Source organism: Anoplopoma fimbria, chromosome 24 (assembly GCF_027596085.1).
Source record: "Anoplopoma fimbria isolate UVic2021 breed Golden Eagle Sablefish chromosome 24, Afim_UVic_2022, whole genome shotgun sequence".
Taxonomy (NCBI): domain Eukaryota; kingdom Metazoa; phylum Chordata; class Actinopteri; order Perciformes; family Anoplopomatidae; genus Anoplopoma; species Anoplopoma fimbria.
Genome location: NC_072472.1, coordinates 22,427,685 through 22,444,306, shown reverse-complemented (window position 1 = coordinate 22,444,306; position 16,622 = coordinate 22,427,685). Strand labels below are relative to the sequence as shown.

At 44.5% G+C, this 16,622-nt stretch overlaps 1 protein-coding gene across 4 annotated transcripts in view; it reads left to right on the top strand.

Moving 5' to 3' along the window:
- The window catches only part of arhgap32b (Rho GTPase activating protein 32b), a 112,471-nt gene extending 95,849 nt beyond the window's left edge, over positions 1–16,622 (top strand). For all 4 annotated transcript variants that reach the window (XM_054625649.1, XM_054625650.1, XM_054625648.1 and 1 more), the window contains 12 exons: positions 122–271; positions 3,993–4,095; positions 5,050–5,194; positions 6,432–6,514; positions 6,877–6,984; positions 7,430–7,575; positions 7,678–7,879; positions 8,807–8,952; positions 9,679–9,753; positions 9,920–10,753; positions 11,066–11,745; positions 12,898–16,622. In XM_054625649.1, coding sequence (XP_054481624.1) covers positions 122–271; positions 3,993–4,095; positions 5,050–5,194; positions 6,432–6,514; positions 6,877–6,984; positions 7,430–7,575; positions 7,678–7,879; positions 8,807–8,952; positions 9,679–9,753; positions 9,920–10,753; positions 11,066–11,745; positions 12,898–15,099 — 4,874 coding nt within the window. In that variant the 3' untranslated portion in view covers positions 15,100–16,622. The remainder of the gene's footprint in view (positions 1–121; positions 272–3,992; positions 4,096–5,049; positions 5,195–6,431; positions 6,515–6,876; positions 6,985–7,429; positions 7,576–7,677; positions 7,880–8,806; positions 8,953–9,678; positions 9,754–9,919; positions 10,754–11,065; positions 11,746–12,897) is intronic.

Sequence of the window (16,622 nt, the reverse complement as noted above, 5' to 3'; positions counted from 1 at the left end):
ACTGTAGGGAAGTAAACAGCCATGTAAGACGTCTAAGATGTGTCCTTCCTTCCTTCCTTCCTTCCTTCCTTCCTTCCTTCCTTCCTTCCTTCCTTCCTTCCTTCCTTCCCTCGTCCCTCAGTGTCTAAGAAGCACGGGAAGCTGATCACCTTCTTGCGAACCTTCATGAAGTCCCGGCCCACCAAGCAGAAGCTGAAGCAGAGAGGCATCCTCCGGGAGAGGGTGTTCGGCTGCGACCTGGGAGAGCACCTCCTCAACTCGGGCCATGATGGTAAGATACATGCAGACACACCTGAAAGCAGCAGTGTTTCTTTGATCAGTGACCAGACTCGTGGTAGTGGGTGAGCTCGGACAAGAAGTAGTCCCCCCTGCCCTTGGCCAACATGTGAATACCAGCTTTGATTTGGGAATTGATGGGATTCAGAAGTGCAAGACCACAGTCGGGTTCTTTGGATTAGATTCATTGTCCAACAGGAAGATTTGTTTTCACTGCCAGTGCAACACAGAAACATTCAGATAAACACTAGATAATCTCATTATGAACACATTGATAATACGTCCAGTAACCCAACTCATAATAGTGTCAGCAAGGCAGTTGGTTCAGGGCTGCCATGAAAGAAGGGACAAAACTCTCCATTTTAAAGTCATGTAACTTTTGACCAGATGACCGGAGCCCAAGACAATGGAGCATTATAACCATTAGAGTCAAATTATGAAAAATAATGAACTTAATAATGTTTACCATATACCAGTGACATCATGACTGCCAGTGTTAAATATTTGTTGCACATTTGTTGCTGCCCCAAACACACCTGCTTTTCCCTCCATTCCAATCTATGAGCTGATGGTTTTTATATAAAAATGCAATATGAACCTTTTGAAATACACACCACTCACTGTTTGTAAACAGAAGCTCATTCCAGCTATATCTGGTTCTAGTGAAGATATTTGCTGGGCTAAAATCCATACATACATTTATGTGCTGTAGCTACATTGATTTCCTGAGCTCTCATCAGCAGCACGGTGTCCGGTGGTCGAGCTAACGTGATGGTCTCAATGGCGGGAGAGCGGTGGGATAATGGTGTCTTCATTACATTGTAACATAATCTCCAACCAGTGTAATGATGCTGCTCTGCTGTTCGAGCACGATCAATAACCTCATTTCAGTTCATGTTGACACCAACTTGAGAAAACCTTTCAATGATGTTAATAGATCTCAAGCCTTGTTCACAACCGGTATGAACATGCTAAGATATGATAGAAAGAAGGAAATGGTTGTGCCAGAGTTTGATCAAGGATTACAATAGGATAATAATATAAACATATATGAACAATAGAATAACAATTATTGAGTTTATAAAAGTAATACTGTCACCATTGCAAAGTAAAATAGAGTAAGGTTAATAAATAAAATAAAGTTTAATATTTTGAAAAGAAGTAAAAAGTTATATTGCACACATTATAATATAATAATATTGCACATGAAATTTAAATGTACAATGTAATATTGCTCGATGACATTTAAATGCAATATTGAGTGATCAGATCACAGGTGGACAGACCCAAGTACAGGTGTGAATGCAGCCAAGACGCAGTGAGATATGATCCCTCAGACCACATACAGAGGTGGTCTGGACACATTCATTCACACAGCAGTGTGTCTGTGAATGTGTCCTGGTCCATGTAGAAGACAACCCAGCTAACGTGTGGGCGTTTCTCAAAGAGAGGGAAGATCCACAACAGCTCTTGTAGCGGAAGGTTACATTGCCCCTATACTGTATGAAGGTGATCAAATAATGGCAAACACTTTATTACTCCCACATGGTCAACAGCAGCGCAAAGGAGCTCCTTCCGTGCTGACCTTTCACAATAAAAGCTCAAGTAATGAACACTGCATCAAGAGGTAAATCAACAAAATAGCTTAATATATAGTTAGTTAATATATAGTATGTGTTGTGTCTGCAGTACAGAGAGCCCCGGGGACTGGTAGACAATAACGTAATATTTCTAGGTTCATAAAATGTACCAGAATTCACAGTTATGTTGGATATTACCAACTGCTGTTGTCTCCAGCTGGTTAAAAGTGCATATTTCAGTTTCATGTTTCACAGCACTGCTTTCACTTCCATGTTGTTCTACAACATTCTTGCTAATTTACAAGACTTTGCATTAAAATAACTCTGGTCCTTATTCACAGTGCATCTGCTTGGAAGCTAAATAAAATTGTACCAAAACTTTTACCCCAAATTGAATCAAACAGAGCACTACTTTTACTTCCATGTTGTGCTACATTTCTGCTAGTAAACAAATCTTTGCATCAAATTAAGACTTAAAAATAAGGTTCTGCTTCACCTGGATTTAGTGAGAACAGAGTCAGAAGACGGGTTCAAAAGGTAATGTACAGTGTATGACTTGTCTACTCTGGTCTGCAGACGCAATATTCAGTAAAGTTTCTCATTGGCTGCCGCTGTATGGTTGGCAGCATGACGGCTCCCAACAAGCGGAGCCAAAACATCTAATTTGCCCCCCATTGATTTTCTATGAGCTAAGCACGCATTTTACACGTGAAAACTGCAGTTAATTTTAGTTATTTAGTTGAGGGAAGCCAAATTCATGATCACAATTAATATTTGATTAATTGTGCAGTCCTAGGCTACGTGCTTATTTGCATATAGTGCAAGGCGGTGATATCCGATTCCAAGCTGTCTCTCGAGACACATGAGGAGATGCTTTCTAATGCCAGGTGTGAACTGAAGGGTTCGATCTGTCCACATGAGATCAAATCACCGAATACGCTTGTTAATGTCAGCTGTCAACGGGGCCTCTTTCTGTGTCTGGATATTAATGGTTCTCATCGTACCAGCACATTAGCACACAGCAATCAGTCCTGTCCTTTTAAACAAGCGTCTGGTCACAGGACAGTGTTGCATCTCAGGCACACATTCATGGGTGAAGGAGTCAATCCCTGACCGCCATAAATCCTGCCTTACCTTGACACGGAGAGATAAAAAACTCCATCGCACTTTGCTGGGTCAAACAGTCGGGGTTTATGACCGACTTGTAAGAAATTAAAGACAACTGTGGTCTCATGGGGCGAGAGAATGCAGTTGTTTTAACTAGAACATTAATTCTTTCTGTGTCCAACCCTGACTCCACATTTCAAACATGTGTTGTGTGTCTTTTGTGATAAGAGGATGTCATAACAAAAAATCTTCCTACGTGAAGGCCTTGGGAAGGACTTACCCCCCCACCGTCCTCTGCCACAGAATGCGGTTTCCTCAAACCTCGGCCTTGTTTTCTCTTTCGCTATGTGCGGAATTCGTCTGAACAGCTGCTCCGGAGTGTATCCCACTTTGTGTCATCCTCTGAATGATGTGTGAGCTGTGAGAGGCCTGGGAGCCTCCTTATGCACGTACACACCGTCCTTATCTACACACACACACACACACACACACACACACACACACACACACACACACACACACACACACACACACACACACAGAAACACACACAGATAAATAGCACGTCTGCATGATTCATGGTCAGCTGAATCTCTATTTTTCTGAGGTTTTTCTTGTGTTAGTCTCTCCCAGCTCTAACAGACAATCACTGTGTTCAAAGTTAAGTGTATGTGATTGTCTGACTCATTCAAACACACAGAAATGCATCAATGTAGAAAATGTGTTTAAAAGGGAACCAAACGCACCAAAGAAAGCAGACTAATATTTTTCAAAGCTCTTCGGGATATATTGGTCTCTCCTTTACATGGGTCAAACAGTTCCATGTTTTTCCTTCCACAAGCACTAGAAAGTTATCCACACTCAGTAATCCCTCTTAGCCCCCGAGCTCCAGCCTGACCGCTCTGTACTTGGCTCCTCAAAGAGGAAAGTCGTCGTACTCTTGACCTTGAAGCACTCAGTGAAGACTGGACAAATATTGAAAGATGTGATATGTGATGACACGCAGGTTTTTTTTTAATTTCTTCGCAGTGCCCCAGGTCCTCAAGAGCTGCACCGAGTTCATCGAGAAGCACGGCGTGGTGGACGGCATCTACCGCCTCTCTGGAATCGCCTCCAACATCCAGAAGCTGCGGTAGGAGTCTCGCCGCCTATTTAATACAGATTTTGATTCACTGGCTGATAACGTGAATTCCACCTACTGTTTAAGCTGATTATAAAAGAAAGAAAAGCATCAGGATGACCTGCAGTGTAGCAGTTGTTCCTTTATAATGTTGTCATAGCAAGATAAGAACTTGGACTTTGGTGATATGAGCTATTACAACAGATGGCTTGTAAGAGGCAACAAATGTGTTTTTTTTAGGAGTTCTTGTTTTATTTCTGAAATTATGTGAGGTGTGTAAGGACAATGCTGTGTTTACATGTTAATATGTAGGATTGGATGTGGGGTTGACCATATGCAGGGGTGTAATTTCCTCACTAAACTCTCACTAAAACAGTGTCCCCTAATTGTCAAGCTGCCAACATTTAAATATGACAGGAGTTCATCAAATGTTGATACACTCTGCATGTCACTTTTTAATTATTAGAAAAAGATAAGCAATATTAGTTTTGTTAGCAGAGGCAAGTTCATCAAGAAAGTATTATTTTTATTTTTTCACACTGGTCTTGACCTCTCATACCCTGTATGCCCTTAAAGGTGGAGTCTGCCATTCAAATATTTGAACTGAACACCCAAACAAATACCTTAATTGGTATTTAAATGTCTTGAAACAATCTTTCAAAAGTCTTAAAAAGTAGGATTTTATGAATCCTTTTTTCCCCTGACATTGCACTTAAAAATAAACAAAATCTATTAAGAAAAAAGAATTAACAGAATGTCTGTGGCATTAATGTCATGCAGATCAGGAAAGCGGAAAAACAACTCAGTTTGCATCGGGGAAGCTCAGTAACACAACTTAAACGCTGATGGAATTTTTTCCATTCCCCGTATCCATCCACCAAACCACAGCAGTCGTTTATTGATGCACCTTTGTTCAGAAGAAGAACATTTGTTGACTCTGCCTTTGCCCTCTTTCTCTTTCACTAGGCACGAGTTTGACTCTGAGCAGATTCCCGACCTGACCAAAGATGTTTACATCCAGGACATCCACTGTGTCGGCTCGCTGTGCAAGCTCTACTTCAGAGAGCTGCCCAACCCCCTGCTCACCTACCAGCTCTACGAGAAATTCTCCGTAAGCCAAGCCTTAGTGGGACACAACAATTCTCATGCACCGATTTCCTGCTTCTGCTATCACAGCACGTCATTGTTAACTTGGTTTGAGTTTCTGTGCCAGTGTATTTTTTGGGTGCTATTATAGATTTAGTCTTAGTCTTGAAACCAAAATGCTTATTAGGTCACATTTAGGTCATTTTTATTTTCTATATTTTTAGTCATTTATTAGTCGATGAAGTCATTATATTTTAGTAAACTTTTAGTCTAAATGTTTTCTCTTTTAATTTGGCAGCTACTTTTCCATTCATTAAAATGTTCATTTTAGTCATCAGATTATTTTTTAACATTTCAGTCAATCAAGTCTAGCACAAACCCATAGTTTTGTCATTAAGTCAAATTATGTCAACTTATATTTTATTCCATTATCTGAATGAAAACACAGTTTGAATGATTAGGAATGCAGCTTTGGTTATCAGAGTCCTCCTGACTGTGCTCATTAGTGATGTGCAGGTCAGTCCAGTCACACCCACCTGCTTGTTATGAGAAGCAATCTGCACCACCCAACATGGAACACAATGTGTGTTTATAAACCACCTGAAATTTTTTTTTTTAAACTTTATGCATTGAAGTCAATCATCCGGATTGAGACAAGAAGCACAAAGACAGACTAAGCTCTGATTGAGTTTGAGACTTTAACACCATTGCATGTCTCATATCGCCACCTTTAGTTAAATTGATGTTGGTGCCTCATGGTCTTAGATATGGAAATAAAGGTGGCTGATGAACATATTTCAAATTAGTTCAATAATAAAATTAACACTTGTTCAGTGGTTGCCGATGTCCAAAATGGACACTGATTGTGTGCGACCAACTGCCCGATCGAAAAAAGGAAATACCTCTGATTTCTCTTATAGGAATTCAGCAAATTTATCTTGTAGTTATGAGTCACAGACACCCTTGAAATAATAGCATTGTGCTCGACACACCCTATCATTACAAATGTAGCAAACCACTCTCAGTCAATTGGAATGAAAACCTTGTCCAAGCACAACAGAGCTGTCCCTGAGGAAGAAGTAAATGTTTGCTGGTTGTTATGGCAGCTGGGTAGAGGCTGTAGCTGCAGACTGATGTCCCCTCCGTGCTCCATGTAGCAGCGCGAACCAGGGATGACAAATGAATGAGCTTAACATTGTTGATAAGCTGATACATCCCACCATTTATCTTACTATCTCTCCCTTTTTGTATTCACCCTGAAGGATGCTGTATCAGCGGCGACGGACGAAGAGCGACTCATCAAAATCCATGATGTCATCCAGCAGCTTCCTCCACCGCATTACCGGTCAGTGTAGAGGCACACTGCCGCCCTGTGGCGGGCTCGGGAACCGCCAGAATGCAGACACGCACTCATGTCGAGCTTTCACATCAGTCGGGTGTCTGTTAACGTTAAAATCTACTGCCACACTGCATAGAGTGGAATCATTTAACAGGTCCCAGCTGGTCTGCGTTGATGATGATGAATGGAATTTCCCGTCCTTTTGTGAAAGCATACAAATGCAGATTTCTAAGTGACATTCCTCTGGGGCTTTAGCACACAGTGAAATATTGATGCTCTGAAGAAGGAGCTCCATTACAGCCATTAGTCTGCACATCACTAGTGGAAGCCAATTAAATCTGAATAAATGAATATTATATGATTCCTAGGACCCTGGAGTTCCTCATGAGGCACCTTTCCCGCCTGGCAGCGTTCAGCTACATCACCAACATGCACAGCAAGAACATAGCCATCGTCTGGGCACCCAACCTGCTCAGGTGAGATATATGATTTTCAATGTGATGAATGCACTGTCAACCATCACCTAAAAGCCGTCTTCATTGGCTGTTTCCTGATCTTTGAGATATTTTTATCAAAAGAGAACATCTCAAGATAATTCTAATGATCTTCACATTTTGACATATTAAGGGAGCTATATTTGTTTTTTCAGACTACTCACATTAAGGATTTCTCAGACTTAAACTAGCTGTGATAATGGGCGGTGTCTCCTGCTTTAAATGAGTCATTCTGCCTGAATGAAAATTATTTTAAAGCAGCTGTTTGTGGGAGGACACTGATAAGCACAACATCAAATGCTGGAAATGCATCCCAAAATCATTATAGTAACTTCAATTCTAAACACGTAAACATTTGATTTACTACCTTAAAATGTTGCGCTTGTTCAAAGTGGAGACTTTAACTAAATCAAATACAATTCTTCAGATCCAAACAGATCGAGTCTGCGTGCTTCAGCGGCACAGCGGCCTTCATGGAAGTCCGAATCCAGTCGGTGGTGGTTGAGTTCATCCTCAACCACGTGGATGTTCTCTTCAGCACCAAACTCAGCTCACTAATCAGAGAGGGAGCAGGTACGTACAGGCATCAGGTTGATGAGACCTCTGCTCACGTTGTCATTCCACTACCCGCTGCTGCTTTCTACTTGAGCAATAAACACTGTTTCACATCACCAGGTCACAACTCGTTGTCGCGGCCCAAATCCCTGCTGGTTTCATCACCCTCCACTAAACTTCTGACTCTGGAGGAGGCCCAGGCCAGGACCCAGGCTCAGATCAACTCTCCGGTCACTGAAGACAGCAAGTACATCGAGGTGGGCGAAGGTCCGGCTGCCCTGCAGGGAAAGTTCCACACTGTCATCGAGTTTCCAACTGAGAGGTTCGTTAAACCCTCTTACTGGTATTTAATTTGATGACTGTACCTTCAAAAGATCAATTGAAGTAAAATCTAATGTAGACACACAGAGACATAGATATTTATCTTACAGTCTTACAGACTCTACTGTCAATTTTGTTGCAAAATACTTTCATTTTAATGCCAGTTGAGCTGAGATAACAAAAATGCTGGGATGTGTCTCCATCTGCTGGTTCCTGTTAGGACTGCCGTCATTTACCTCCTGCAACCAGTTGCCAGTATCTCTGAGGATCTTTGCTGTCTCCAGTTACAGACATAGGCAGATATCCTAAAAATGGAGATGGCTTATAATAGCAGCTTAAAACAGACATTACATTACATTACAGTCATTTAGCAGACGCTTTTATCCAAAGCGACTTACAATAAGTGTATTCAACATAGGCATTCAAGAGAACTACTAGTCACCAGAAGTCATAAGTGCATCTCCTTTCTTAAACAAGCATCTTAAAGCATAAACCAGAGCAAAAGTACAGTGCAGAAACAAACTTGTATGAATAAAATAAGTGCAACAAACTAATACGAATGCAATAAGTGCTACGAGGAAGGCTCAGGGTAGTACTTCTTGAAGAGGTGAGTTTTCAGCCTGCGTCCAAAGATGGGCAGCGACTCTGCTGTCCTGACGTCGGTGGGGAGTTCATTCCACCACTGAGGGGCCAGGACAGAAAAAAGCTGTGACCGGGTGGATCGGCCGCAGGGACCTCTGAGCGACGGGGCAACCAATCGCCCCGAGGCAGCAGAGCGAAGTGGTCGGGCGGGGGTGTAGGGCTTGACCATGGCCAGGAGACAAATGTCTCTGATAATTTTCTAAATCTGTCATTGAGTATTGTGTATGTGATTCAGTGAAACTAACTTTTCGTTGCCCGCTTGTCCTTCACCATTTTCTAATCATAGGAAGAGGCCTCCTATTAAATCCAAGAAGTCTCCTGTGGGTAGTTGGCGTTCTTTCTTCAACCTCGGCAAGTCTTCCTCCATGTCCAAGCGCAAGCTGCACCGCAATCCCAGTGAACCCAATGAACTGAAGGCCATGGCTCTTGCTGGTGAGTCCTTCCTCCACAATTGGAATGAAATATGTCTAACTCTCACATTGGAATTGAGCATTTGCTAAACCACATCCCCCCCGCTGCTACACCGTCGAGCTGTCAGAGTGACCATATAGCCCACACTGTCACTAACTGCACTCCTTGAATGAGTGTTATCTTATTTTTGAAAAAACAAATAGGTGATTTCAGAGAATAGCAGACAACAGGATCTACATAATGCTTTTTAAAGCTATATTATATATATATGAAAACTGGTTTAAAAGACAAAGATAAAAGCTAAAGCCTACAGATCAGTGTAAAAGTGAACCAGAACATGGCCTTGAGATCAAGACAGAACACAATTAAAGTGAAGGAACAACATTGTTCCTGTTAAGTCGGGTAGGTCTTTATTTACTGTTGCAATCATAGAAAAGCAAAAGCAGCATGTGTTTTCATGCATTATTCATTTAGTAGCTAGCGAAGCATAGAAACGCTGATGTCAGCATATCTCCTTGCAACCTCTCTTGGTAACGAGTATCAATATTGCACAATACTTTACCACGACTAGCTCCAAATCTACAAAACACAGCCTGAAAACGAGTCTATGTAGGACAGACGGATAGTTGTTAAACCCTGGCTGGATAGTCGGATTTGGGGGACGGGGCTTAGCAAAGGTTCAATTGTGCAATAAGAAGAGCTTTTATGACTAAACGAGGCTGAATTCTTTTCATCACTCTGTTTCAGGAGGCAGAGGAGACAATGCAACTTTGAGGTCAGCCAAAAGTGAAGAGTCGCTGAGTTCCCTGCACAATGTTGAAGGTAATCATTGGTGTCATCTGGTTCATTTTACCTCAGCATAACAAGTTTAATCAGTCAGTGCTGCCAATAACATGTTTATGTATATTGTTTTTCAAATGCTCTACAGTGTAGCCTACTGTTATACTTAAAATAAATGTTTTCTGAATCTATTCTGTCCCTCCTTCAGGAGAGTCCAAGGTGTACCGTCCTCGGCGGCCGCGCTCCAGCAGTGATGCCCTGTCGGCCTCCTTCAATGGCGAGCTGCTGGACAGCCGGCAGCACTGCAACTCCTACGACAACCTGGGCGCCGCAGAGGAAAGCGACGGAGACGACGGCCCTATCTGTGTGCCCGCCCTCATCTCGCCTCCCCGCTCAGCGGGTGAGGACGTGGACCTCAGCCCGCCGGACATCGGCATGGCCTCCTTGGACTTTGACCCCATGTCTTTCCAGTGCAGTGTCCCCGACACCTCTTACGCCTTCCCCCTAGACGACTCGCCTGCTGGGGCGGAGGGCTCCACGTTAAAGAGGAGTCCCGCCAACGTCTGTGGAAAGACTAACGGCTCTGACTTCATCTCCGCCAGCTTCCTGGGCAGCTTGATGTCCCCTTTGTCGTCCGCAGACTTCAGCCTGGCTGCTGGAGAGAAGGTGGCAAACAAGAAACTGACCACTTCCTATTCTTACACCGATAAACCCACACAGGCTGTGTCGCCTATCAAATGTGGAAAGACCACTAGTTTGACGCCGTTTGCCACTTCGGAGCTTTTCTCTCCAGAGATGCCTAACAAGAATACAGCTGGACAGTTCATCTCTCCACAGCGGTTACCTCCTCCCTCCGCAGTCAAAGACTCTCCTCCCCTGATGGGCAGTGTGCTGCTGAGGGCGGCCGAGCCGTCGCTAAGCGAAGCTTTCCAAATGGAACTGCACTCAAAGCTGGTGGCCTTTGACAGCGTGGACAGTCGAGAGCTGAAGGGAGAGGACGGCGTGCAGCAGGCGCCGGCTGCCAGCAGCCAAGAGCACCAAGGTAGGGAGCAGAGAATGACCTTTTTCTAAGTGTAGTGTTTGGCACCTTTCTGACTTGAAACTGCTTTGTTTACACTATGTTGAAATAAGAATAAGGTAACAAACTGTGATATTAATTCTGACATTTTTTCCAGGTTTAGTTTCCCATGTTTGCATGCATTTCATCTTAAATAAACCTTTTCATGTGATGCCCTAGCACCAGGCTTGACGTTTCCCCTCTTAAGACCAGCCTGCCTGCTTTCATTTCTTCTCTTCACCTTCTGCTTATTCGTTCTTCAACTGTAGACCCCTTGTGTTTCTGTGTCCCTGCTAGGAGTCGTAGCTCCGGACTCTTCAAAGGACCTCTCCCCTCGTTCCCTCAGCTCTACAGTCCCCACTGCTGCCCCTCCTCCTCCTCCCCCTCCTAAAAATGCTGCCCGCATGTTGGCCCTGGCCCTGGCCGAGTCCGCCCAGCAAGCCTCCATTCAGTCTCAATCGCGGTCCTCTGAGCCCTCCACGCCGGCCTCCCCTCTGCAGCCCCAGGAGGCCTCTGACCCCCAGGACTCGAAACTTCCAATGTTCCCACATTTCCAGACTATTTCTTCTGAGGAGGGAGCAGGGAGAGGGAGTTCTCCGCCACCGAGCAGCACTGCTCCGGCTGTCACCCAAGCCTCATCTCATCCCTCCGCCTCCAGTCCTATCATTCCAATCAAACAGCAGCCTCTTGAGGTGACCAGCACGACTACCAAGCCATCGGACAGCACCAAGTCCTCTACAACCCCACCTGGAACGCTGCCAGGAACAGACTCCAGCCCACCGGACACTCCTCTTTACAAGTGTGCCCCACTCCCCAGTTCAACCAGCCTGACTTCTCCCATCAGGAAAAGTCCAGAGCGGCAGCAGCCTGTCGCAGGACTGGTCCCAGTCCATACCAGCTCATCTAGTACCACTCCAGCCACCTTACCCAGTGGCAGCTGTACAGAGCCTGGAGTCTTGCCAGAGCTCGTTCCTGAGGTAAGTGTCATATCACTTTTAGATGTAGACTAGGATATATTTATACATTATTAAGGGTTGTGATATTGAGCTGCAGTAGACACGATCCAAATTGATTAATAATGCATACGCAGTACAACATGAGCAAGTTATCATTAATGGAAGAGTGCAGTATTTTGAGAAGAACGCTTATGGTGATAGGATAAATTTCACTTTTATCTCTGTACATTCAATATGAAGCTAAAGCCAGTAGATGCTTGGCTTAGCTTAGTTTAGCATAAAGATTGGAAATGGGGGAAAAAGGCTAGCCAGGTTCAAAAGTTTAAAAAAAAGAAACAATTAAACAAACAAGGTGTAACTTGTTAATTAGTTGTAGCTATAGAAGACCTGTTAGTTGGATTTTACCATTAACATTCAGCTATTTCCGGCCTTTATGCTAAGCTAAGTGTCTCTTGGCCCTACCTTTATATATATATATATTATATATATATATATATATATATATATATATATATTTATATATATATATATATATTTATATATTATTATATTATATATATATATATATATATTATATATATTATATATATATATATATATATATATATATATATATATATATATATAGCATATATCTTCTGATTAATTAGGTCTCAATTTCATGATTAGGAATGATCTGTTCCCTTCACTAAAGGAAATTCAGTGTTTTGACCACTGTCAGTTATATAACTGTTGTATTATATACACGCAAACTATAATGTACAGTGGTGGAACATAGCTATTTACGTTTTATGGAGCTTCTGCAAATATTCTACTTTAACTTGTTAACTAGTAGTTTTGTACTTTTACAATATTTTTAATTCAGGACTTTTACTTATATTGGAGTATTTTTAGAATGTGGTATTTCTTGTGTATGACATGCAAAATGTTTGTGTAGTTTATTTGATTCTATGATATTCTGTTATTATTTCTTAATTATCTTGGCCTGCATAGATATGGAGATATAATAAACACACATTAGGAATTTATGTCATGCTGCTGCTGAGGTGAAACTTCCCTGTAACTAGACTGGTGACACTGTGCAGCATGAGACAATAAACTCTTGTTCCACTGCAGCAATGCCCGACTTTCTTTCCTCAGCAAATAAGAGTGTTTTGTTCTGTTTTGTCTCAGGTCAAACCAGAGGAGACTGCACCCCCCCCAGTCCTTCCAAAACCCTCAGAAAAGCCACCTCAGAAGCCGAAGAGGCAGGCCGTCTCACTGCCCCATCATCAAACACAGACTCAGCAGCAGAGCCAAGCTCAGATACAGACTCCTCTTTCACCACAGCATCAAATTCAGACACAGGTCCAGCCCCATACCCAGCCTCAGCTCCCCTCCAAGGCCAGCGCGAGAGTGGCCCCCACCTCTGCTGAGCCTGTGGAGAAGCCTTGGGAGGCCATAAAGCCGGTACAGCCCTGTACGGAGCCTGCAAAGCACCACGACGCGTACGTGCCCAAACCTCCGGCCCCTCCTGTCCGCACGTTAGAGAGCAAACTGGCCACAGCAGCTCTCACCGCTTGCCAAAGTGAAGCCTCCTACCATGTCCTGGGTGAGGGCCCTGTGCCTGGCCATCCAGAGGACGCTCTGCCTCACCATCCTCCTTCTCCTCGTAAATCGTCCACGCACCAGCCGGCTTACCTGTACCACGCTAAAGGAGAGCCTGTCTTAATTGAGCCGCCTGGAGCTGCATACTACCACCAGAGGCCGGTTCAGCTAGGCCCACAGTCCGTGCCGCACCACTTCCGGCCAGACAGCGTCCCCCCACACCTGTCCTACGTGTCCAAATCAGAGCCTCAGATCCCTTACAGTGCCCGACTGGAAAACAAATACAGCACTTTAGGCCCCAGGTCCTACCACCACTCCATGAAGTCTAGAGGAAACCCCCGCGGCGTGTACGTGTCTCCGGGGCCGGGGCATCAGGGTTACAGCCATGACAGAAACCAAGGCTATCCCACCATCCGCAGAGTGCACTCACTCCACGTTCCTTCGACTATCCGCTCAGTGCCCATCCAGAGGACCGAAGTTCCTCCAGATGACGAACTGTTCTTCTACCATCGGCCCGTGTATCAGTGCAAAGCGTACCAGCAGCCCCCCCAGCAGTCCTCACAAGCTGACTACCACGTCACCCAGCTGCAGCCTTACTTTGAGAACGGACGGGTTCAGTATCGATACAGCCCATACTCTGGTTCAAGCCCTTTGGAGGCGCCTTTCTATGACATTGACCCTTACGGCACCATCCGGGTTCGGCACGTCCACTCACATGGCGGCCGAGATCCGGGAGCCGCCGCCGGCCGACCGGGTGGAAAGGCGACTGGGTACCATTACCTCGCTCGCCATGTTCTCCCCCCTGGGAAGGAGCACAGCTTTGTTAGCAGGGACATGCCCCCCGGTCACGGGACCAAAGAGGCCGCTGCTTATCTGGCTTGGGACCCCGAGGAGTCAGAAAGGCTCCGCATGCACTCCATCCGCAGGGAGAGCAGGGCCCGACAGAAGATCAAAGGCCCCGTCCTCTCTCAGTATGACAACGTTGGCTTGTTTGCACCGGCCGATATATCGGGCTATGAAACCCTGCACCTGCGCAGTAAATCTGACCCAGGGAAAGCTGTGCTGGTTGCAGCCGAGAGCAAAGACGGGCGATACCTCCCCAGACACATGGTGTCCGACCCTGACGTCCTCATGTACATGGAGACCGACAAGCACGTCCAGGGCGGAGAGAAGTCCGACGGGCTGGCCAAGCAAAGCGGTTCCAAGAAATGCCAATCCTCTCACTCCCTTCCAGCTACTCTGAGCCACAGTCTGTCCCATCAGCAGGAGAGCAGCCGACACGAGGCCAAGTACGAGACCGGAGACGACGGCAGCCGGTCTCACTGGCAGCATGACTATCCCAGCAAGAGGAGCTTCCAACCACGCTATGACTGTCCTGATTCTGACCACCTCCAGAGCAAAGGGAAAACACCCACCGGCTACCACAGTACAGACGACCAGCCATCGGGCCCCAGGGAAGCAGTCGGCCGCTCCAAACTTGAGCGATCGCACAGCGTCCGGGAGCAGCAGCACTACAGCCAGGGCAACCCGGAGCCGGACAGAGACTACTCGTATCAGAAACACGGCACTAAACCGGTGCTGTCCCACTACGACAACTTGGACGATTACCACCCAGTACCTCAGCCTCAGGCCCCCGTTCAAAAACGTGGAGGACCCGGCTCCTATCCCGGCCCGGGGTTCACAGTGAGCCACAGTAACAGAGCGTACTCCACAGCACTGGGCCAGGGAGCCTTTATCCAGACTGATCTGCTCATGCAGAGGCCAGAGACAGAGATACGTACAGAATGAAGCATTTAGAGGGGGGGAGGGGAGGACGTGTGAAATTCTCTTTATCCATGTAGAAGAAGGACTATCGAGCTACGGTTGCAGCCTCTGCAGGACAGTGGACTGTCATATCACCATATTTTTGCTCATCTGTATTTTTAATGAATTGTAAAGAAAATTGTAAGACTTTTTACTGGAAGTCCTGAATGTACCTGAATTTACTGTCCAAGGGGTCATATAATTGTGATCGATTGAGACAGTAGCAGTCATAAATGTATATGATATGAAAGACGGAAGGTACTTTTAACAGGAACACAAAAATGTAAAATATATATATATACTATATATATTAAAAATATATGACTAGAATCACTAGTAAAAAAGGGATTTAGTTGATTTTGTTTTTTAGGTGTGGTGCTGGGTACGAGCATTAACTGGGATTAAGGTTTGCATTTTAGAAATGCATGCACTCTATCTTACAGAACAGTTCTGTGTACTACACTATCCATCGCGTTCTTTCTGGATGTTACAGCACAAGTTATTGGAGGAGGATATACAAGTAGGTCACACACACACACACACACACACACACACACACACACACACACACACACACACACACACACCCCTGCTAATGTGTACTCAAGTAGGCAGCACGGTGAGACGGTCTGTCTCCCAAGGATCCGGCTGGGTGTGAGGTTTGATTAGGAGCTGCAATGGGTTACTTTCAGTTAATATACTGGTTTATCAATGTCTTATTTTCTGTGTGACTGTGCCATTTTTTTATGTACCTTTGCTATAAACCGATTTCTATGACTTCTAATGGAATGTTTTGGTACTTGTTTGTTCTTCATCGGATGGGGGACCAAGCGGCTCGGCACAGATGTTGCACATATGGGATAAAAGAGGGGAAGATGGATGAATGTCTGTTGTACCTTTCTTGATGTGTAAGAGGTTATTTTTCCTTTTCTTTTTCCATCATGTTGACGGTACTTTCATGAACTGGACTAACTGAATAAAGCTGAAAACAATGTCCTCTCAAACAAAGGGGTGAAGAACATGTTACCACTGCTTTGTGGAGCAAAAAAAGCAACTTCTTGGTGATGAGCCTTAAATTTTCTTACAACAGACCATATTTTGTTAACTTAACCATTTTATCATAATGCACAAACATTGTGATATCTAGGTTTTAGATCACCTTTGATGATTGACAGTCCTGGGTTATTTAATTTTGTGCCATTGGCCTCATTGGTTCTGGATTTAAAACTTGGGAGGGAGTGTATATTTTTTAGATACCTGGGGCCATTTATTTTCAGGCTGGAAATCCATGTATAGTACAATCATCAGGTTGTATGCTACATGCCCTTTGGGTTCACCGTAATGTATGGATTACAATATGTCTAAATCCAGGTTGTACTCCAACTGTTTGACTTCTATATCGCTTGCAGGTGTTTCTCCTCCTCGCCTTATTTAAAGCCTCTATCTTTTCAGATGGGGAGCTTAAGCAAGGCACAGTGTACTTGAATGTGAAAAACACTCTTGTCTCA